We start from the raw sequence: 21,704 nt of genomic DNA, 5'->3' as shown, positions 1-21,704 counted from the left end.
GGGCCGAGGTACCGATCTTGCTGGAACTGGGCTGGCCTAGGATTGGACGTCTTGTTTGGAATTCCTTTAAAAGCGCTTCCCTTCATATTTTCCCGCTCTATTCCCAGTTCCCACGCTTTCATCTTCTCCCGCTTTCCCCTATCGTGAATGCACGGAAGGAAGAGCAACAGCCTTTGACATGGATGTTGTCACGATTCTCACCATTGCTGAGCTAATCCAACGCGGTCTTCCTCTCTCTGGAACTTCCAATATTCATCAATCTTCTTCCTGCAGTTCATTCCCGATAGAATTGTTTCAATCAAATCCAAGGCCTGTTCCATCAACCTTCTCATCTCCTGCGGAATCGAATCCTAGCCCTAAAGTTCTTGCTTCTCTGAAACATCCAGCCATCATCATTGGAACCCTGAATCTTCCTACCGATGCTTGCGGGCCGTCCAACTTAAAGTCTTCCTGTCGATGTCCCAGCAACAATTGCTTTCAGTTCACTGATGGTTCGGGTACTATTTGCTGTGATATACTTGATATCGACATTCGAGTGATCGGAAATGAAATTCGGGTCTTATCTTGGAATTTCATACCGTTGAGAAGAGCCGGCGGTTTCTTGGAAATTATAAAATGGGACTTTCTTTCCCCGGGCAGGGCACTTCCTCAATGCCCCGACGTCGATCCAGTTCCCTTGGATATAGGTGCTTACCCTACTTCTAACGATAAGTTAAAGCTTCGGCACTGCCTTTGTGGTGTATTAGAGTCAGTTGGTCCAGTTACTATTGTTCCGTGTACAGTAGGCCTGAGAAATTTGCAGAGCTGCAGGGAGTCCGATTCAACCGCGGGCTTGAAAAATATTCGAGGATTTATGGCTCAAATCATGATCTGTGAGTGTCGGTCATGTACTTCTAGGGAGCCGATGAGTTTACCAGACGATTCAGTTCGAGTACTTAATACTCATTCATTTGTCAAACCGACAGTTGTGTATCTTTGCGGCTCAGCGTCATCTTGGCACCCTGTCCTAACGAAATTTGTGGGAAGAGCCTTAACTTTTGGGGGTTTGAAAAAGAAGAAGGTCTCCATCGGTAAGGCCGAGTCCTGTTTGATGTATATCAGCACGGAGAACTCTTCTCTCCATCTATCTAGGTTATCTCGAATAAGGCTTCCATGTAAGACAAATGCCATCAAAGGGAAGGGAGAATGTGGATCATACACGGGTATAATTAATGGAGTATATATGCAAGGAATGCTTCTTGAGCTTGAGAACGGAGTCTGGCTTTTGTTGACCGATCATTTCCTTTCTCCACCTCATAGTCTTAGGGCGGGCGCCATTGTAAGTCATTCCTAACGTTCAATTTAAGGCAATTGGTTGCAGGCATGCTTTTCGTAATGCTATTCAATTTTTGCTTTTCTGTAGATATCTGTGCGGAATGTCCACTTTGTGAATCCTAAATTTCCTTGGTCGAAATTGCTTATACTTGGTGCTTGTGTCAAAACTAGCATCTTCGTGCAGCAATTTTCTCCATTGGAAACCAAGTGAGTAGCTTTATCTATTTTTATCTTCATCATTTCTGTTTGTGTGATCTGTTACGGATTGCGTTTTGTGCCGAATCATGGAAATTAATGTCTGTAATTCGGTTTTTTAGTGTCCTATTTACCTTTGGTTTTTCGTTTATACCCTCTGCTTTTATTCGTAATATTGATTATTTTGCAACCACGGTTTGCCTTCTCATTATTTCCACCCTCCAAGGTTCATTTATTCACAATGGAAGTGCTACTTTAAAATATTTGTTTGCAACGCATTCGCTTTGGATGATCAAATTTGCACTGGATACGTGAAACTTCTGCAGGTGTCACGTCCTTTCACAGTCAAGGTCTATGCTGGGGAAGTTTATCGACACCTTACCTTTTTCGGCTAGACTATGGTATTCAGTTCTTTCTGTTCTATATAGCCTAGAAGCACGTTGATTTCTGTCTAGGTGACTTATTCGACTGGATGATTTGTTTCAGGGTATTGCTTCTTATTTCGTCTTTCCGGAAAATGTTTGCTGGTGTTTTATCAGAAAAAGAAATTTTGGGATCAAAACATGTAAATATTCTTTCACTGAATTCACGCACTTTGCTCCCAGACTGTTGCCCTTTTATGTTAAAACAAACTTCCCTCGTGAGCTCATTTTGTTGGTGCAAGGTGTTTATCAGAAAGAAGGACTGGTTCAAATGTATGCTAAATCGCATTTACCTTCATCTATTTCCCGATATCAGGTAAGCAAATTATTTTTGTTCCATGATGAATGAATGATCTCTGTCTTTGTAACTCTTTGATACCATTCGCTATTCTTTGTTTCTACTGGCAGCATGGATCAATTATGAAGCTGTACGAGCATGATTCATGTGGCTGTGGTAGTGAACCGTGGAACATTAGCCTTGAAACTGTAAGTTTAGGTTCAATGTGTCTTTCTTTGTTCGTTGTCTGAATTAGTTTGTCTTTAGGGTCACATCACACACGATTTCCTGCTTCTTGGTTTCAGGTGGTACCTCTCTCTCTTTTAAGTTTCTATTGTAATTTTACGTGTTTGAGGGCCATAATGTTGAAAAACAAAAGAGTTACTATGTACGAATACAACCAGCTTGATCGCTTCAGACTTCTATCACGTGGAGGTAGATCTTCTCATCAGACAACTAGGAAAATTTATCGTAGTGAAGACATTGGCTTTGTTCTGGTTGGCAGTCTGAAGGTTGGTAAATTGTCTTGATTCTTTTCATCTCAAATGTAAATTTCAAAGCTGAGTACCTACAGTGTCATAAACGAGGTTTTAGATTCTTAACTAGGATGAAATGAAGGCTCCGTATGCAAATTTGAAATTGATTTTGCATATATCAGTGTTCATTCCGTTTCTGCAGTAAAGTAACCGTTTTTTTTTTTTTTTTTGGGTGTTATGTTCTTATTGTGATAATTTTTTCTACGTTCAGATAGGTTTTTTTTTTTTGAAACATACATTAATGCAAAATGTTTTGTTAAATATAGTTTTGGTGAAACTATGCACTTCAGCCTATCTAATTAAGCAGTAATTATGCAGATTTCCACGTATTCTGGAAGATTGCAGTTGGTTGATGCAACTGGAGGTATTGATGCTATGGTACCTGATCTTCCGTCAACTTGGAATGTCAATAGCGTATATGAGGTAAGTTTTGTGGTCGGTTTTAGCTGCTTATGGTTGGTGATTGTCGTTTGTGCCTATGATGATTTTAGATTTCTTGCAGTGACCTCTGTCCATTTTGGTCTTTCAGGTAACAAAATATATTGTGGTCATTGAAGGCATTCCACAAATGGATAAGTATTTGACCAATCAGTCATTCTCATGCCGCAGTTTTTTTCAGAGCATCTCGTTGGAAAGAGATCTTGGCATAGCAATTTATGTTTATTTTCAATACAGAAATGCAACCTGCAAAAACCTTCCCTCATATTCTTGCGTTGAAAATGGGTCTGATCTTGAGATATTCGAAGGTGGAACTTATCACCTTCTAGAAGTAACACACAAGTTTCCTATGTTACGAAAGGTAGAGTCCAATATCTTTTTCTCATTTGAGGCTTTTTTATACTTCTAATTAAGGCTTCTGTTCTGTCACTCAGAAGGACACTGCTTTACTTCTCAAATATCCAATTGAAAAGTTTTTCTTTAAAAAAATTATTTTTTCTCCTCTATCATTGTTTCTATAATTTATAGCTCATATGGTATTGACAATGTTAGTAAGACTATGGACAGAAGAAAAGAGAAGATTTAGTTGTGGCATTAGTTGTTCCATTAAAAAGTTATATCCCTCAATTTGTCTTGGTAAATGTTTTTATGCGCATCTTCCTAGTTTCCAGGCAAACATTTGGCACCAAACACATCAAGCATGTTCGTTGAGGCTGTCCTCCATCCTTGGAATTTATTTCTTACTGAGAGAGATAAAAAATATTCAATAAAGGCTTCAATGAAGCAGCTGAGGGAAGATACTGGAACTGCAAATGATCAGAAATATGTTGATAAAAGACTTAAAATTGGCCATCCATCTGGGAGGCTTGAAGGCCCAGATATGGTATGTGACTTTGATGAGTCTAGCTGTAGGCTTAATGGTCGTTGCACTTGTTACAAAGGATCTAATGAGGAACAGAAATGCTGCAACTTGAGCCATCACAGAATTTCTTGTGCAGCTACGGTTAGGAGTTCAGATCATAGTAGCCAATACATGTTAGGTTTCTTATACAACACAAAAAGCAAATCAAGTAGCAATGATGGTTCCAGAGTTGGTGCTCAACAGATTTTGTTAGAGATTCAACCTGATAGTCTTTTGAAGTATCAGGTGTGTATTATCATTGCACAATTATTACCTTCTCGCATACAGATTACTTTTTCTTGACCTTTTCTATTAGTATAAAGGCAATAATATGCTTTCATCAACATTTCAGTTCCTGCAGATTGGCAATTACTACATCACAAAACGTAATAAAGATCATTCTTTATTCAACATAGAGGAATGCAATTATGTCAACAGCCAAAACCTTGTTATAACCTCAAGTACTCATTTATGGAGCATCTCATTCACTTTTGATAATGATATCCTCCATAGCATTGAATCGAACGACACTCAGTTCAATGACTTTCCCATCTGTGATGGTGGAGTGATTTCAGAAGATCAAATTGATTTGGATAATGGATCCTTTTCGGATATCTATCTTCATATTCCTTCAAATGCAAAAGATATTCTGGTGTTTGATCTTGAAAAACAGGAAGAAAATTCAAACCAACCAATTTTAAGACCTGAAGAGATCGGCAAAATTTCTCCCTGCTACAGAGATGTGACATCGTCGGACATGCATGCCTCTGTTATCCATGGATCTGACTGTCTGTTTCCTGAAGGAAACTTATCCTCTGCGGAAGGTCATGTTGTTGCAGTGCATGATCTTCATCAAAGTTGCATTGATTCTGATTTAAAATGTCAAGGTATTAAAGAAGGTAGCCAGTGCAGATTCTTTGTGCGTTCCAAAAGCACTTGTATTCATCTTCTGGTGGAGGACCAAATTGTATGTCTCGCTGTATCATGCTCTCTGCACTTTGTTTTCCTATATTATGTACAATCTACACTTCAATGCCAAAAGTTTTTTGGGTTTTGTTTTTCTAGGTGAAAATTTTTGGTTATCTGAAGAATCATGCTTTACCTGTTGGATTTGGACCTGGTGTGAGAGCAACTTTCCATCGAGTTCTAGAACTTGGGTATTGTACAAATTTATATTCATGTTCCTCCACTGGTGATGCTTAATTCTCCCCCTTAACATTATTCTTCATACTGTGAAAATGCCTCTGACACTGCATGTGTTCATGAATAAATCTCCTGCATGTTAGTCCTCTTCGTTGACTTTTTTTTCTTTTCTTTTTTTCTGGTACTTTCTAATAATGGGAGTGGGTATTTTGTGAGAAGTGAACCATAAAATTCCCCTTATTTTGTCAATCTTCTGACTACGCCATCAAAAAGTGTCTTCTGGTATGACGTGATAAAATCTTCCATTGCTACATGATAAAAGATTGTTTTCTAACAGATACACCATTATGGTTAAATTGCTTCACATCTTGATGTATCAGGGTTTCTACTGAACTGACCTTTAACGTTGTTGTATTTGGAGTTTGTTCTCTACATCACTAATTTACTATAAGTTCTTGATGCACAAAGCATTATCGTTTCTCTCTCTCTTTCGTACCATTTTTCCACCCTTTAGTTGTTTGGTCATTGTGATTTGTCAATTTGTAGCTTTTTTCGGAGGGGGTGCAGTGTGGATGTTGAAATAATTGAAAAATATTCTGTAGCTACATGTTCTCAATTTTCAATATACTGTCTATCTCGACCTGTGTTATGATCTCTATATCTTGCTTGCATCTTGTCATAATATAGTCCTTTTCTTCTTTCTGATTACTGAGTTATTGGAATACCGTTTCTTAAACGTGATAGTTATTCTTGGTTTTGCAGGGATCTACGGAGATTGATGTTGACTCCGCTATCTTTCATAGATATCATTTCTTTCAGTGTACTTGATCATTCATTTATTGAGAAGAATCCCGACTCTATCTCATATTCAGACATTATTTCTTTGCAACTATTTTCTGAACTGATTCACTCCCATTGCGAGTTAACAAAGTTCCGTTGCAGAGTAAGCTCTGCAGCACTATTTCTCATGAGATTTGTTGCTTTAGAACCGCCTCTTTTCATTTTCCACTAATATCATAATGTTCCAGATCAATTATGTAAATCATTGTCTCAGCTTATCCTATGAAGAATATATGATCATAGCTTCATTGTATTTTTTTAAAATTTTTTAATCTTTGAACAGGTTGTTGCTGTCAATTTTCTAGTCCTGGAGAAGAACATTGATCACGTCAATTTGCAAGATGAAATGTCTCAAAGGCAACCTCTTGTAAAGATTCCTCTTGCTGGATTCATATTGGGTCAGTTCCATATCTTCTAGGAAATATCAATATCATGCAACTCTGAAATTTAGTAGGTCTCATTCTGGTGAAGCTATTCACTGATCAAACTTATATTTCACAGACCTTTGCAATTGGAAATTGGTATAATTTAACAATGTTTGGGTCACATAGTTTTACCTTCCATTCTGATTTTTATCTCTGTGGAGAAATCTTGCTAATTCTTGTAATAATTATTCTATCTGCTGAAATTTTCATGCACAGATGATGGTTCATCCAGATGCAACTGCTGGACCAGTGGTGAAAGAGCAGCAGCCTTGTTGCGGCTGCACGATCCACTTCCACATTTAGCTTTTAAGAACATTGACTGGACATTAAAATGGACTGGGATGACTCGTAACTCCCGCGCCACTGCAAGCTATCATCTGGGCAGGGTTCTGAAGAACCATGGTAGAATTATTGTGAGAAGTTGCGGGTCAATCCTCGATTCTTATCAAGACCTAGATATTTCTCTTGCTTCGGATGATACTCTCAGCAGTGCAGATGAGAGTCTTCTCAAGTTCATATTAGTGAATTCATGTCTTGGTGCCATTTGGGTGAGTTTATATCCCATTGCTCCATGAACTCAAAAATTATCAATTGCCTTGACGCGGTAAAGCGTCTTCTTTACTTGGCCAGTGTTTGTATAATATGTTTTGCACTTTTGTAGACTCTCATTGGGAATCAGTTGGATTCAGATGCTGTTGGAAGTCTGTTAAAGGAATACATAATGGAACCAAGGTTGATGCAGTCACAAAATATATGGGTGACGGATGTTTATTGTACAAATGCTCTTAATGAGGCCAGGAATGCTATCCTTGAACTGGCGAACAGTTGATAGTCTTATTTGTCTGCAACCAGAACAGCAGGTATAGCATGACTTTATTCTTTCCCCGCCATTTTTTTCCATATCATTATATCCGTACATTTTTTAAATTTGTTTCATTCCCTATATGATTATTTCCAAATATTTCCTTACATGCAATGCCTTTGACATTGTAATATGATTTTATTTCCGTCTCATTACAAGAGATTACATATATTTATATTTCTTGTACCTTTTTATTTCATATCTATGTAGCCGTTTGTTCGATCGATATTTCTTTTATTACTCTAATCTGTTGGTCGGTTAAGACGATATTTTGTTCAGTCATCCTGCTTTATGTGCTCACTAGTCTAATATTTGTTTCTTTCAAGATTTTGTTCATGAAATTCTTGTGGATGGGGTTTTCTGACCACGGGTTTATTTATTCTGCTTAGGCCATTAATACTGACCATAATGTACTCTCTTAATATGCTTTTTCCAGGATTTCCAATACTTAAAATGAAGAATGCGGAGTCATCTCTGCAAAACCGAATAATTCCCTCATGGTATTGGTACCAAGGACCTTGGTGCCTGTCGGTCAGTGTCCATCTTATAACTTAATGACCTTGTTCGTTTTTTTCCTTGCCACTGATTAGTAAAACACTAACAACTAACCGATGGCCAAATAATCAATCCCCTCATATTTTATAAGTTCTTGATCATACATTAGTTGTTAGGACATAATATTTTTCTGACTACTAAGTGATATAAAAGTAATGAACTTCAAATGGCCTAGGAATTAGAGTTCACTTAAGATGAAGCCCCAAGCAGTATCTGTTCTTATAGTTTGTCGCTTATACCAAACACAGACCAATGTATCAAAGAAAGTTCAAATAGAGTTCAAATATTTTAGTAATTTTACCATGTGTATAACCTATCAGTCTGTGCAATGCCTTACATATGCTTCTGCACTCTTTTGGTTGGATTGGAAAATGTAAGAGCAGTAAATATAATGAGTTTCAGTTTGCATATTGCAGGGAATTGCTCCTGTAAGCCATTTCCGCTATGGCCGGCCGTTAGCCGAGATAGTGTCTCTAAATTGAGGTTCAAATAACACACTTGAGTTGTCAAGTGCAGCACGCCAATAAAATAGCGAAGGCCACTTGATGTTCTTGCAGTCAAGTCCATGTAGGCCTTTCTCTTAGGCCAATGGCAATGCCTGCAATATTTGAGAGGAACATCGCTATGGCCATGACCAGAATATTGAATTAATGTATGGGTATTAATAATTGGAGTTTCGCTGTATTTAGAACTGTGATGACCGACCAGCCATACTGGCTTGAAAAGGACGGATCGTCTGTCCTTCTGTTGAGTTTGAAACAATAAGAGCTCCCACCAACACAAAGTTGAGGTTGATGAGCCTGCACAGGACAAGGAGCGAGCTACCTCCACAATTGAGGTTTGTATGAGTTCATGTTTATTTAGATGAAATAAAGTATATTTTCCTAATTGAATACATATTAAATTAGTATTAAATGTAATGTAAATTAAATTGAAGGGTAAATTAGTCAAAATATATGTAAATTTGAATTCAAGAAAACCCATCAATTTTGGTGGGAATAAAAGAACGTCTAAGATGTCCTTTGGACTATGGAATTGGTCTAGAAATGTGAAAGTAGTATTATTTAGAATCTGTCCCTCTGCCTAAATTATGTTGAAGGTAACTAATACCATATATCTTCACGATTTTATTCTATTTTCTGTCTCTTATTCTGTTCCTTTTCTTTTGAATGTTGGGAAGATAGAGGGAAAATAACTTCTCTTTTTTTTTCTCCTTTACATTTTAAAATAAATTATATATATAGTTTTCTCTTACCAAGCATAACATGGAGTTGAATATGAACTAGAGCCCAAGACCACATTCTCAAATACATTTTTAACGTTCTGTATGTGAATATTTGAATTGTATTCTAAAACAATATTTAAATTACTTTAACTAACTTAGATCCTGAAAATGATTTCTTATGTCATTTTTTGGTTATAAATGTTTACACTTGTCAAAGAAATGTGTTCTATGGTTGCCCTTCATTTTTTTCTTAACAAACATCTTGGTTACTAGAAAAGTTCAATTATTGTTAATGCATAGTAAAATGTATCCCTTTCTTTTTCCATTTCTTTCTAAAAACGCAATATTTCTTTAAAAAAGAAGAAGAAAAGAGAAAAATCCTAGAGAGGCAGCTCCAAACAAAGCAAAAACAAGCTTATTCATCACATCGTTAATATTGGATAGTAATAAAAAGAGATAGAAAAAGGCAAATAAAGCGGCGCCGCATTACTTTATATGAGTGGGAATCATTGTTCCACCATTTCCACTTTCACCCCTCACTATTCCTATGCCAACCGCCCCTTCCTTAACTAATCTTTTTTAAACATGTATTTATATCAACCTCACTTTCTCCTTCTTGTTTTGGTCTTTTATCTTAAAGTACTAAAAATAAAGAAGGAAAAAAAATAACAGCCTATAAAGTCTTTATTTTTTTTTTATTGTTGTTTTCCATCACGAGTTACTTAACTTGGAATATTAACCAAATTAATATACCAATCAACCATTATGCGAGAAAGTAAATAACAATCAGGTGAAATGCACCCATTTTACCATTTTTATGCTTTATTCTTTATTTTTTATATCACAGAGACTGTGTCTATTCAAATTAACAATAGTTTGTTAAAATGTGACACTCCTTCATCTTAATGAGAGCGATCTTAGGTATAGGATTGACTAAGATAGATTTAAAGAAAATTAAAGTTATTACTATACTAACAAGGTGTCAAACACCCGTCGGGTGTATGGCATAAGAGCTAGACACCAAGTGGTGCGCCATCAAGGATACTAAGTCAAAAAGGAGGTGGACACAAGACAGTGTGCTGGCAAGGACGTTGGGCTCCGAATGAGGGTGGATTGTGAGATCTCACGTCGATTAGAGAGAGGAGCGAGTATCACGTCCTTGAAATGAGTGAATTGTGAGATCTCATATCGATTGGAGAGCGGAACGAGTGCCAACGAGAACGCTGGACACCGAAGGGAGTTGGATTATGAGATCCCACATCAGTTAGAGAGGAAAACAAAACATCATTTACAAGGATGTGGAAACCTCTCCCTAACAAAAGCATTCTAAAATCTTGAGAGAAAGTCCGAAAGAACAATATAGGTTAGCAGTAAGACTTGGCGCTTTCAAAAAAAAAAAAAAAAAAAAAATCTTAATCTACTTGATATGAGAATTGAATGTAACTAAGAACGTGGGTTTAATTTAAAACTTCTTTTTGAAGTACAAGGTTGCATCCCCACGAGGCTAAAAAATGAAAGTACAAAAAAAAAAAAATAATAATAATAAAAAAAGGCTAAGGCTTTATTTTATTTGAACATAATTTTTGCATGGTTTGCATGAGCCAATGACAACCAAAAGAGAGTACACAAAAAGCAATACTGCGCACTTGAGAGTGCATGTCCACGTGCCATTTAGTGGTTGGTCACCTGTGTTGATTCATCCTATTCTAAGCCTATGAGCAAAGAATAAATAGTGAGCATTTGCGTTGATGACAGGCTGTGGAGCACACGGGTGGGCTTTTCCAAAAGAGCCGCCGGGAATTTTGATCCCCATTCCCTAATCCCTCCCCCTTTTTCTTCATTTCTAATTTCCACTAATTCCAAATAAATTTAGAATTTCACCATACATTATTAAATCCATAAATTCCACATTTACATATTAGCCCCTTTCATTTTTAATGAATCCCGGATTTTCCGAAAACGTCGTCGTCATGTACTCTCTCACCTCCCTCGCTACAACGTCCCTCATCGCTTCCCAGAATCCCGCCGGCATACTCTCCCTCCTGCGGTCGGACTCCACCGCCACCTCACCTCCCGCACCCATTCCCGGAGTGGCCAGAGTTAGCTCGGTCAATGGGTCGTCATTGACGCCCACCAACGAACCCCCACCCACGTCCGAAGTGCGATTACCGGCGGATTTTCTGTCGTTTCTGACTCGGCGTTTGAGAGTGGAGTTCCAGTGGTTTTTGACGGCATTATCGGTTCGCCCAGGGAGGAGGCGAGCAATGGTGGCCCACCGGTTGCCGTAGCGGGCATGGGCAGCGATGATGGCGTCATCCTCCGCCTGGGAGAAAGGGTGGTGCTCGACGCCGGGACAGAGCTGGTTACACCAACGGAGCCGGCAGGATTTTCCAGAGCGGCCCTTTACGTATCTACTAATTAAAGACCAATTTCTAGGGCCGTAGCGGTCGACGAGTCGGGTCAGGACCCGATCCTCTTCGGCGCTCCATGGGCCTTTGATTTTATCAGGGACGGCGGAGTTTACCGGCGAGGGCTTGCCGGAGTGAGAGGAATCGGAGGAATAGGACTCGGAGGTGGAAGAGGAATAAGAGGAATTTTGAATGTCCATCGGCGGAGTGAGGAAAACGAGTACGGAAATATGGCAAAGGGAGAGCACAGAGAGAAGCAATGCAATGCGTTGGGGATTTATATACCAACAACAATGAGAAGGTTACTTCTCGGAAAGTGGCTTTTTGTAAGGTTGGTGGGCGGGCAACGAAATCGACCCGACCCGTTACTGTTTCGGGTTTTTTCTTTTTTTTTTTTTTAACACAAAATTAATTTTCTAGATTCCTCTTTAATCTCCACTTCGTTCATGCTTCTCAATCAAGGATTTAAAGACAGAAATAGAAAGGAGACGCGTTTTAATTTTAGAATATAGACTTTTCTTTACTCCTCAATCAAATTCTACAAACTTAAATTATAAGTTTGTTCCTAAACCTTGTTTTAAATAATAGATTCCCAAATTAAATTTATTTAATTACAAAATAAATATGATATGATTATATGTTTCTCTCCCAACATTAACAACAAAATAGCATTTAATTTTATAGGATCATATAATATAAAATTATATTAGATTTTACGGGTCGGGTCAACATGATTTCTTCCGATCGTCACAATCTAGCAAAGGTCTTATGTGAAATGAATATGAAGAAAACAAATATTTGCCACGTCATTATATACATATATATAATATCAAATTCATGTCTTAGTTTAATGTTTACAAATTTTTAATTGAAATTTAAAGTACATGTAGCAACCTATGTCCTGTAGACGACAATGGGTCAAAGACTAGGTGGATGTCCCATGAATGCCGGTTTCATGGATTCAATTATTTTTAGAATTTTGGATTATTGCATTACAATTAATAGTTTATTATGTATACATGTTGTAATAGAATAAATATTTTTTCTTGCTTACAAATTATTAATTAAATAATGTTAGAAAGAGACTCATAAATAAGCACTAGAGATATATTAGTAGCAGTAGAAGGGAGAATAATTATTAGATTATTAAACAACATGTTGCACCTTAATTAAAGCTTCTAGTTAACTTTATTGGACAAGAAATCGGCGAAATATAAAATAGACTACGGTCATAAGTTATTATTAAGTGTGTTCCATTTCATGTGGAGGAATTAAGCACATGACAGTGAGGCCAAACTTGTTTAACCAAATAAATAAAATAAATAAATTCAAACGGCAAAGTGGGTCCGAGCCTTTTTGACTGATTTGGCCCAATGCAGCCAATCAAGGAGCGTCACTATGTTTAATCAACGGCTGAGATTGACCTTGCTTTCAACGTTAAAATATCATATCACATCATTAAATTAAATATTAAATTGCACTTTAATTTTTGTTGATTTCAATTTTTATTTATTTGGTTTAATGATTATTGCATTGCCATCAATAAGTTTAGGGGGAAATTATTAACCATGCAAGTTTCGTAATATTGGTAAAATTTTGTTTCATTTAAATCATCACTAAAATAAAATTTTAAAAATTTGAAGAAAATAATTAAAGACTAAATGTAAAACTATTTGGTGGAAAGCAAAGACGACTATTTGTTTGTTCTCATAATTTTTAATTTTGTGATAAATAAGTTACTGGATAAGAGGGCCCTCCTACAGCCTGTAAGAATCTCACGTGATTCGAGCTGCCCTTATTTGGTAGAAGGTTGTAGAGACTGACAAACAACGACCAAAACTACGAATGAAATGTAAATGTAACGCACCTAGGGGAGTATTTATCTATTGGCGTCATACACAAGATTGTATTGGAGGGTGCCAGGTGGCAATATTTATGGCGTGACTGTGACCAACCTTTAGCGGGAATCGGTTGGGCAGTTACAGATACAGCTGGCTTCAAACGGATGAGAACAGAAGGTTTCACCGACTCGGGGATGAGCGGCGATTTTCAAACCCAGCTGTGACCGAATCCGCTGAATGGTCTGTTTGTCCTCAGACAGTGTTTAATTTTTTTATTCTGCGTAGACTCTCTTGGACCGTTTCGTGCGTACATCACTTTGATGTCTTTCCATGATTGGAATCATTGAGCCGTTGGATCCATTGGGCCCACCGCGCTCCCCTCCATTGTTCGGGCCGGTCCCACTAGCTCGCATCATACCGCGTCCAAGTTGGTGATTTGTCCCACTCCTGTGGGCTCCAGACGATGTTTCATTTACTTGATGAAGATGGGCTCGCACGGGCTGCTCCAACGAGCCGAGAAGCCCAATTGTAATGGGCCATGCGATGTGGGCCCATATTCGTCCCCGCTAGCTTGATATTTTGGTTTTGGAAGGAAAAACATTTTTGTTTCATTTTTTTTTTTTTATCACAGATTTTAAAAATAACAAAAGGACCGAATAAATAAATAGAATAGTAAAGAAAAAATGTGGGGTGGGCAGTGACTGAAAAAATGAGAATAGGACAAGGAGGTAGACAAAGTAATTGAAGGGTGACACCATTTTACGTACTTTAGGGGCCACGTATACAGGTTTAAATTATAGCTTCATTTTCTCACCTTTCATTTTTTTTTTTATTGTTAAATTATAAACTTTATTAATTTCCTATTAAATTGATGAAGATATTATATTATCGATAAAGATTTAAAGATCTTAACGTTCAATTAAAAAATATATATATATATATATATATATATATAGAAACTTGAAAAGGAATTTAGGCATATAAAATTATTTGACCAATTATTGACTTCATAACCTGATGACTATCATATAAATAATCTCATCATTATATCATGATTGGAAGGATTAAAAAACATAAAATATTCTGTTTGATGCCAATTTGAATATACATATAACTGCTGAAGATTTCAGTTGCATCGAGCTTCAAACATTCAACTCAAATTTGTAATATTCATTTGAAATAACCCTTATAGCAATTTTATTTCCCAAAAAAAGAAAAAAGAAAAAGAAAAACCCTTACATGTGGAAAGAATTCCAATTATACAGCAACAGCCATGATAGCCATCCTTAGAGATCCTTCAACAAAAGAAGGGAAAAAAAAAAAAATGAAGCCTTTCTTTAGAAATGGCTATAAAATATTTATATTTATACAGAGGAATAAAAAAATGTATTCTATTGAGATCTGACGAAGAAAATACTCAACTCGGGGCCGGCCGCCCCATCGGGATTAATCATATACAAAGCTTCCGAATCTTTGGATCCAACAACCCTCTCAAATCTGGCCCTCATGTACGTCAATTCCCCGTCTAAATTATCCTTCTCCGACGCCGGAGACGGCAGAACTCCGGCGCCCATGGAAACCCCTCTCAAGTGCTGCATGACATGAAGCTCATCATCGGATATTTGCTTCCGTCTAATGGAGTATCCAATTTTCCTTCCGTTGCAATAAACCGCCCACACGAATTCCTCCATTAGCTTCTTCTTGTGGGTCTTCGTCTCGCTCTCCAGCGCAATCCTCAGAATGTCCGACGCCATTTCCTTGTTCAGCGCCGCCGTGTGCATCGGCAATTCGATTATGAATATGGGAAGGCAATGAGGGTCCTCTTGAATCGCCAAGCTCACTCTGCCCTTACGGTACCCGAAGATTGTGCCCGTCGTGGCGTGGTCTTTCAAAAGGGGCTTTCTGGGTCGGCCCAGGAGAGCCACCATTTTGCAGCCGGAGCTCAACATCGGGAACAACTTGAACATTTTGAGAAGTCCTCCTCCTCCTCCTCCTCCGCCGCCGCCGCCGCCGCCGGAAGAGGAGGATTTGGGGCGTTTGGAGGTGTGGCGGAGGAGAGAGAGGAAGACAGACTTGTCCATGAATGGGCTGGAGTGAAGAGATGGCATAATTAAATGGGTTATTTGTATTGAATTTGGGGTTTTTGATTATTTGGAGAGGGGAAATGGGGGAAGGCATAAATAGGGGGCGGTTGGGGTATGGGGAAGTTGGCTGTTGGTCATCTTGGTTGGGCTTCTGTGTGTCATTTGGAATCTTGCGAGTGGGAAAGGGAAAAAGGGGAATTCAAACAACGGGCTCACTCAACTAAACAGATATGATAGAGTTTGTGTAATAAAATACATAATATTTTATAAGGCCTAAAGGGTTGATGTTGACTGACTTGGGTGACTAAAAAAACAGTGGAATTCAATGCTTGATAACATAAGGGGTGGTTTTGGTTTATAGATGGTAACTTGGCTCGGTTTGAAGGAAGAAAAAAGTCGACCTCGTAGAGAAACGACTGGGAGAGATAGCCTATAAACTCAATATAAGACATATTTATTTATTTATTAGTTTGGGATGTATATTATTAAAGGAAAAGTAAATTGATTAAAAGAAGAAAAATGGGGGCAGTGGGAAATGTTGGGCATGTGCTTCTCTGATGATTAGGTTTTGAATGAACATCACGAATTGCTTTTATGCTTTTTGGGGGAAAGAAAATGGTGATAATAATTGAGGTGCAGCTCATATTCCCACCCTTACCTCCCGATTTTCCCATGCAAATTTCTCTTCCTTTTCTTCCTTTTCTTCCTTTTCTTCCTTTTCCTCTGTCAGATCGTAGTCTTATCCCAAACTAAAAAAAAGCTACTTTAGGCACGTAACTAAATAAATAAATATTTTTCAAAAAATTGAAGTGAATTACAATTATCTTTTCCTTATAATTAATGTACAAAAATCTAACAAGAATATTTATAATAAATGATAATGGGCCTCCCATCTCCCCCTTTGTGGTGCAACCCGGGTCTTGTAATAAATTGTTGGTCTACTTACCAACAGTGACATCTTACTTAATCTTCTTGTATCCCAAATGTTCGCTAATTTGAACCCAAACCAAATCGAATCAAACTAAAATTTTCCATTTTGGGTGGGTTTATTTTTTTCTTCATATTGTTATTATTATGATAATGTGAATGGTTTTGATTTTGGAGTCGCTTTCATAAGGGTTGACAACGTCTACTTGGAGGGACTATTTGAGTGCCAGAGACAAGAGAAAGGGGTTTTCATGCAAAGTAAATTTATGGTTAAATTATTGTAGATTTGTGATGTGACTCTTTTAACTCTTTCGTTGTAATTCTCTATTTCTCTGCCCGCCATTGTTTTCTGTTCAAGAATGAACCGACGACTCATAGGCAGTAACTTGGTTGGGGGAATCCACTGAAGTCGTCACGACAGCGAGTCTTCGTGAAGCAATTGTCATTGCTTATGGACCCTAACCTGAATGATCTATCCACGATTAGAATAAAACTTAGGTGAAGCTAAGTGGAGGTCCCATCCTTGTCTTCTACCACCAAACTTCTTTAATGCTCAACACCCTATTCATTTATCTACTAAGTTCATCTGAATTCTCAATCTAACAAGTTAGGGCCTACGTGTTTGTGTAAATCAATCTCTACGTATTTATTTTAGTGTCGGAAGTTTAGGATAGGGGAGAAATATATAAATTCTCGACAAGAAAAAAGATGAATATTCTAGTTCCATCGATATGTTTGTTCAATATGATAGAAAAAGCTCGTGGTATCACATTGTAGGTGACATATGTCTAAAGATGTGAGATAAAATTGAAAGCTGATCTCCTACTAATAATTAAAAAATATATATATAGTTTCTTGAAGGCTAATTAAGTTACCAAATTTATGGGTACAAATTACACCATCCAACCACGGAATCAAATGGGGTTATTTGCTATGCCTAACAAATCTTTTTGTTTGGCTATGCATTTCTGTAGTACAAACAAGTCCAATAATTGAAGAAACTGATGAGATGACAGCAAAGTTGGGATTTTTATTTTAGATTTTAAATTTATTGTACTCCTTTTACAATTCTATCAAAAGAGAACGTGGTAGGTTTCAGAACATGTTTGCATTAATATTTAATTTAATAATACTAATCCTTATTTGATAATTAAAAACCTTGGTTATCATAAATTCAAAAGCATATAATTTAAAAAAATAAAAAAAAAATAAAAGAAGGGAAATAATGGGGTTATGATTTGATAATTGGGGATGGGGGTGGGTTCTGTTGCATATGATTAGGCTATAGATATTGGAACATTCGCAAATGGCTACATAAAAAAGGCAACTATTATTTTATTTCCAAAATTATGTTTCACTTTTCCTCTCTTCTTTTGTTGACGTGGCTCTTTATCCTTCATATTTACCTTCTTGATTATTTTCTTTCTTCCAACTTTATGTTATTAATATTACAAAATATTTAGAATTTCCCGTTTAGATGGAATATGCGGGAGGGAGTGAGAAACATCTATTCTCGGTTAGATAAATGGGGTCAGAGATGGAATTATATTCCCCGTCTCTTATCCCCATCAATTCCCTTTCATGTCCTATTTAATATAAATATATTTTTAACACATATACTTATTTTTTAACTATATTAAATAATTTTGAGACAAATTATAATATTTAAACCAAATACAATTTTTGTATTATTAAAGGCCACGTTGTATTAAAAATTAAATTTTCTAATATATATGTCTCCTTTATCTATTAGGATTGTTTTTTTTTTTTTAAATTTATTTATTTACATTTATTTTAATAAAAATTATATTGAAAAATAAAAGTTTTAAAATATATTATTTTTAAAGAATAATATACCGACAAAAAAAAAAATCTCTAATTCTACGAAAATAAATGAAAAATTTGGTGAAATTAGAGAATGAAATATGTGACGAGGATTATAATCTCAGTCCTCCCCACCCGTCGTAGGTACATAGGTAATTTTCTGTATTTATTTATTATTATTATTATGAATCTTTCAAAATATTCCATTTGATATTTAGGTCATTTATTTCAGTGGGCCGGAGGTGATACTATTGGGCTTCAAAGAAATAAAATGAAGATGGGCCTCAAAGCCCACAAGCTAATCAGAGAAGCGTATTTCGCAAGCAACTCGCTCTAAAAATTCATGCGTAGTCCAAAATCGAAACTGAGAAATAGTCCAACATAAAAACGATTGATTTTTGCTCAACAATGTATGTTAAAATATTACGTATAAATTCATTCCCGCCTGCCCGGTTTGCTGGTTTACCCTTCATGAAAGTTGCATCGTCTCCTGGTTAGAGTTCTTTTCGGCTTTCTCAGTTTCTATTCTTTTGCCCTACTGTTTTTTTTTTCCTACGAGGGTTTTGCTATTGTCTGGTTCTTCGCGTTTTATGGCATTCTGAGGCAATGGTGCGTGACTGCGTGTTGAGTCTTATGCTTTGTGTTTTGATTTTCGTTTTACTTATACGCTCGTTCGCGCCATTTTTATTTCTCAGCATTTCTCTTGGGTTTGGAGTAGGATTTCATCGTTGCTATCATGACTCAATGTGATACTCACCATTCGAGTGGTACGGTTTTCTTCCCGTCAATTTACTGTTACTCGATGTCGTATATCTTGAACTGATGGTATTTATATTATTTATTTACTGATGATTTGAGATCAGAGAAGTATCGGAGTATAAGATTTTCATATTGTTTCGACATCTTCGCTGATAAGACTGACTTGGTATTTTTGAATCATATGCATACGAAACAGAGGTATTAGGCTAAAATCCTTGATTGTTTTAACCATACGCGCTACTAATCAGAAAAGATGAGAAATCAATCACTATCTTCGGAAACTGAAGACGTCTTTACATTGCTTACATTTCGTACAACAGTTCAGAAATGCCAACTTCTTTATGTGTTTTTTAGTTTTTTTCTTGAATTTTATATGATTATTAGAACAGTTCAACTAACACTAACAGAGAAATATGTTGAAATAATACATGTGTGGTGTCCGAATTCTGCTCTTTCACTTACCAACTAGGATTGGTCATAACTATATGTGCTTTAATGAAATTGCGGTGCTCTCGGCGTGGTATGTGATAAGAAATCTGTGTGATCTTAGATTCTAAAAGTCGTGAACAAGAGGTGCTTCTGAATGAAGTGTATTGTGTAAAATTGCTTGGTTAATTAAATGGCACAATGCATGCTTCTAGTATGGCACTGAAATTACTTTGCCAATCGAGCAGTGATACATGTTATCCATTCCCAACTAACTTTATCTGTATTTTTTTCTCTTTGTCGTCTCTTTTCCCCCCTCTTTGATCAATTTGTAGGCCTATTTATGTGTGACGGTGTAGAATCTCTTATATGCCTACTGAAAAGTCTTGGAGACATCCATTAAATTTTTAAAGGCTATTTATCTTTTAAAGTATTTAAACGTAAACACCGGTGGGTTTTGAGAACTCTTTCTTTTTTACTTCAATTGTATTTTAATGTAAACGCAATGCCCTTGTAACTCCGATTAGAAGTTTGAAAGGCAGATGTGTCAACTGTGTGGAGTGTGTCGTTTGGATTATAGTTTCTTCCCCTTATATCTCTTACTTAAATTGTTTGGTAAATTTGATATCTGTTTAAGCTTTAGATGATGGGTTTCCCCCTTCAGCTTGGGGTGTGTGACTTGAGTCACTTGGCCATATCAGTGCTGAGCTCCAAGATGGGAAGCCAATAATATGTGTTACGGGTCGTGACGTGATTACCCTTTAAAGGCCAGCAGATTTGCGTGTTCAAATTTTAATTTCTGTTCAATTGGTCAATAATCATCCTTCCGGCGGAACTGCTTTTGGGTATTCAATTCAACAATGTTTGGTAAGTTTCCTAAGCTTGCATGTCATTTTCATTATTTAATATGCATCATTATCAGTTCAACGACGGAGGGTGGGAGTCCCTTGCTTGGATTTTGCAGGTGCGTTTCATGCTGAAATGTTTTAGTTTACTAATCTTTTAACATAAAAACATGTAAATTAAATAATAGTAGTGGAAATTAATTTGAAACTTAGCTGGCAATTAGAACTTTTTTAATGATTTGTAACTATACTATCAAACATATTTTCGCCAATTGTTTATATTGAAATCTAACTTCTAAATTTGCTACTACTTTAAACATAAAATACAACTCTATATTTTTTTATTAACCCTTATTTTCAGTTCTAATTTTTTCAGACCACTAATCAAACCCAAAAATTTCTACCTGAACCATGCCCGTAAATTTTCATACTCTTGAAGTGTTTTGGTTTTTGTCTTATCTCTAGTGTGGCGGCAAGTGGTCACGTGCAAAACTTGTTTTGAGCCAAGCATGCCAATTTGGCTGGTTGCCAGTATAAAAGTCCAAATTTCTTTTGTAGCTGCTGTGAGGTGGTTTCGTTGCCAGGGGAAATTTTTAACATTAAATACCCATTTCTCCCCTTTTTGATTTAATGCATCATCAAATGATATCTTATTTCTTTTTTATGATCTTTAAACTATTTTTAAATAATGCTAAGAATTAAGACAGAAAGAGAAAATTTTCCAAGCAGACTGTAGTGCTAACAATCTTCCTAGTGTCCACTTAATTAACTTTTGACAGCTCGGAAAGAGAGGGGAGAAAGAAAATTGTCCTTTATTAGAAAAATGTATTAAAAAAAAAAAAAAAAAAAAAAGATTTCGTCGTCCGCGATCGGAAGTGTTGTTACCTTCTGCGTAGGAAAAATACTATTTTTCTTCCAGCCTTGAAGCATGCAATTCGAGGACATAAAAAAGGGACCCGAAATTTTAACTTCCCATAAAATCGAGGCGCCAAACAACGATGTTGAAGGTAAAGTGAAACGGAGGTCGGTAGCTACTCTCATCTAGCTCCTAATCGCACCGATACTGACTGTATCGCCGGTCTCGGGAATCATAGTTCACTCTGAAGAGCGAAGGACAATGGCTTCCTCTGTCTCATCTTCAGTTAGCAAGGAAGTCCCAGAAGTAGTTGACCAACTGGAAAAAATCACTGCACCCTATGGCTCATGGAAGTCCCCAATCACCGCTGATGTTGTGTCCGGCGCCTCCAAGCGAATCGGAGGTACTGCTGTTGATGACTCTGGTCGCCTTATCTGGCTTGAATCACGGCCCTCTGAATCTGGGTATGGACTGTGCCTGTTGCTTTACCTATGTTTTGTTTCTAATAAGACCTTACATTGTTTCTTCTTCTTCTTCTGTTTTTTTTTTTTTTTTTTTTTTTTTTTTTTTTTTTTTTTTTTTTTTTTTTTTTTTTTTTTTT

The 21,704-nt window shown here is 36.8% G+C and overlaps 4 protein-coding genes across 7 annotated transcripts in view; 2 read left to right on the top strand and 2 right to left on the bottom strand.

The window, feature by feature from the left end:
• Window positions 1-117: 117 nt before the first annotated feature.
• LOC111442605 (CST complex subunit CTC1) lies at window positions 118-8,938 on the top strand. 2 transcript variants are annotated; one of them, XM_023080037.1, is made up of 18 exons: window positions 118-1,318; window positions 1,403-1,521; window positions 1,836-1,910; window positions 1,996-2,074; window positions 2,185-2,247; window positions 2,340-2,417; window positions 2,514-2,720; window positions 3,063-3,167; window positions 3,274-3,543; window positions 3,847-4,329; window positions 4,436-5,050; window positions 5,149-5,240; window positions 5,989-6,169; window positions 6,350-6,464; window positions 6,708-7,039; window positions 7,153-7,351; window positions 7,790-7,884; window positions 8,325-8,938. In XM_023080037.1, exons 1-16 carry the CDS (start codon window positions 179-181, stop codon window positions 7,318-7,320), a joined length of 4,122 nt encoding a protein of 1,373 aa, XP_022935805.1. In that variant the 5' UTR covers window positions 118-178; the 3' UTR covers window positions 7,321-7,351; window positions 7,790-7,884; window positions 8,325-8,938. The 2 variants fall into 2 exon arrangements, with proteins under 2 accessions (XP_022935805.1, XP_022935806.1); XM_023080038.1 differs by having other exon boundaries at window positions 8,311-8,938.
• A 1,732-nt stretch (window positions 8,939-10,670) lies between these two features.
• On the bottom strand, window positions 10,671-11,868 carry LOC111443433 (transcription factor MYB44-like). Its single transcript, XM_023081241.1, has one exon. It carries the CDS (start codon window positions 11,739-11,741, stop codon window positions 11,052-11,054), a length of 690 nt encoding a protein of 229 aa, XP_022937009.1. The 5' UTR covers window positions 11,742-11,868; the 3' UTR covers window positions 10,671-11,051.
• Window positions 11,869-14,551: 2,683 nt separating this feature from the next.
• On the bottom strand, window positions 14,552-15,748 carry LOC111443333 (protein MIZU-KUSSEI 1). The gene has a single exon (XM_023081107.1). The coding sequence runs from the start codon at window positions 15,488-15,490 to the stop codon at window positions 14,774-14,776; it is 717 nt and encodes a 238-aa protein (XP_022936875.1). The 5' UTR covers window positions 15,491-15,748; the 3' UTR covers window positions 14,552-14,773.
• Window positions 15,749-18,912: 3,164 nt separating this feature from the next.
• LOC111443420 overlaps window positions 18,913-21,704 on the top strand; it is an 8,891-nt gene continuing 6,099 nt past the window's right edge. For all 3 annotated transcript variants that reach the window (XM_023081229.1, XM_023081231.1, XM_023081228.1), the window contains exons 1-3: window positions 18,913-18,984; window positions 20,067-20,366; window positions 21,167-21,567. In XM_023081229.1, coding sequence (XP_022936997.1) covers window positions 21,365-21,567 — 203 coding nt within the window. In that variant the 5' untranslated portion in view covers window positions 18,913-18,984; window positions 20,067-20,366; window positions 21,167-21,364. The remainder of the gene's footprint in view (window positions 18,985-20,066; window positions 20,367-21,166; window positions 21,568-21,704) is intronic.

This window comes from Cucurbita moschata, unplaced genomic scaffold, assembly GCF_002738365.1.
Source record: "Cucurbita moschata cultivar Rifu unplaced genomic scaffold, Cmos_1.0 Cmo_Scf00005, whole genome shotgun sequence".
NCBI classification, from domain to species: domain Eukaryota; kingdom Viridiplantae; phylum Streptophyta; class Magnoliopsida; order Cucurbitales; family Cucurbitaceae; genus Cucurbita; species Cucurbita moschata.
The sequence above is the reverse complement of the archived record's forward strand: the minus strand, read 5'-3'. Positions and strand labels throughout refer to the sequence as shown.

Coding starts and splice junctions, on each gene's coding strand:
- LOC111443333 (XM_023081107.1), bottom strand. CDS start 15,490: ATGCCATCTCTTCACTCCAGCCCATTCATGGACAAGTCTGTCTTCCTC.
- LOC111443433 (XM_023081241.1), bottom strand. CDS start 11,741: ATGGACATTCAAAATTCCTCTTATTCCTCTTCCACCTCCGAGTCCTAT.
- LOC111442605 (XM_023080037.1), top strand. CDS start 179: ATGGATGTTGTCACGATTCTCACCATTGCTGAGCTAATCCAACGCGGT. Junction 1,522..1,835: donor TTTTCTCCATTGGAAACCAA/GTGAGTAGCTTT, acceptor AAACTTCTGCAG/GTGTCACGTCCTTTCACAGT. Junction 4,330..4,435: donor ATAGTCTTTTGAAGTATCAG/GTGTGTATTATC, acceptor TCAACATTTCAG/TTCCTGCAGATTGGCAATTA.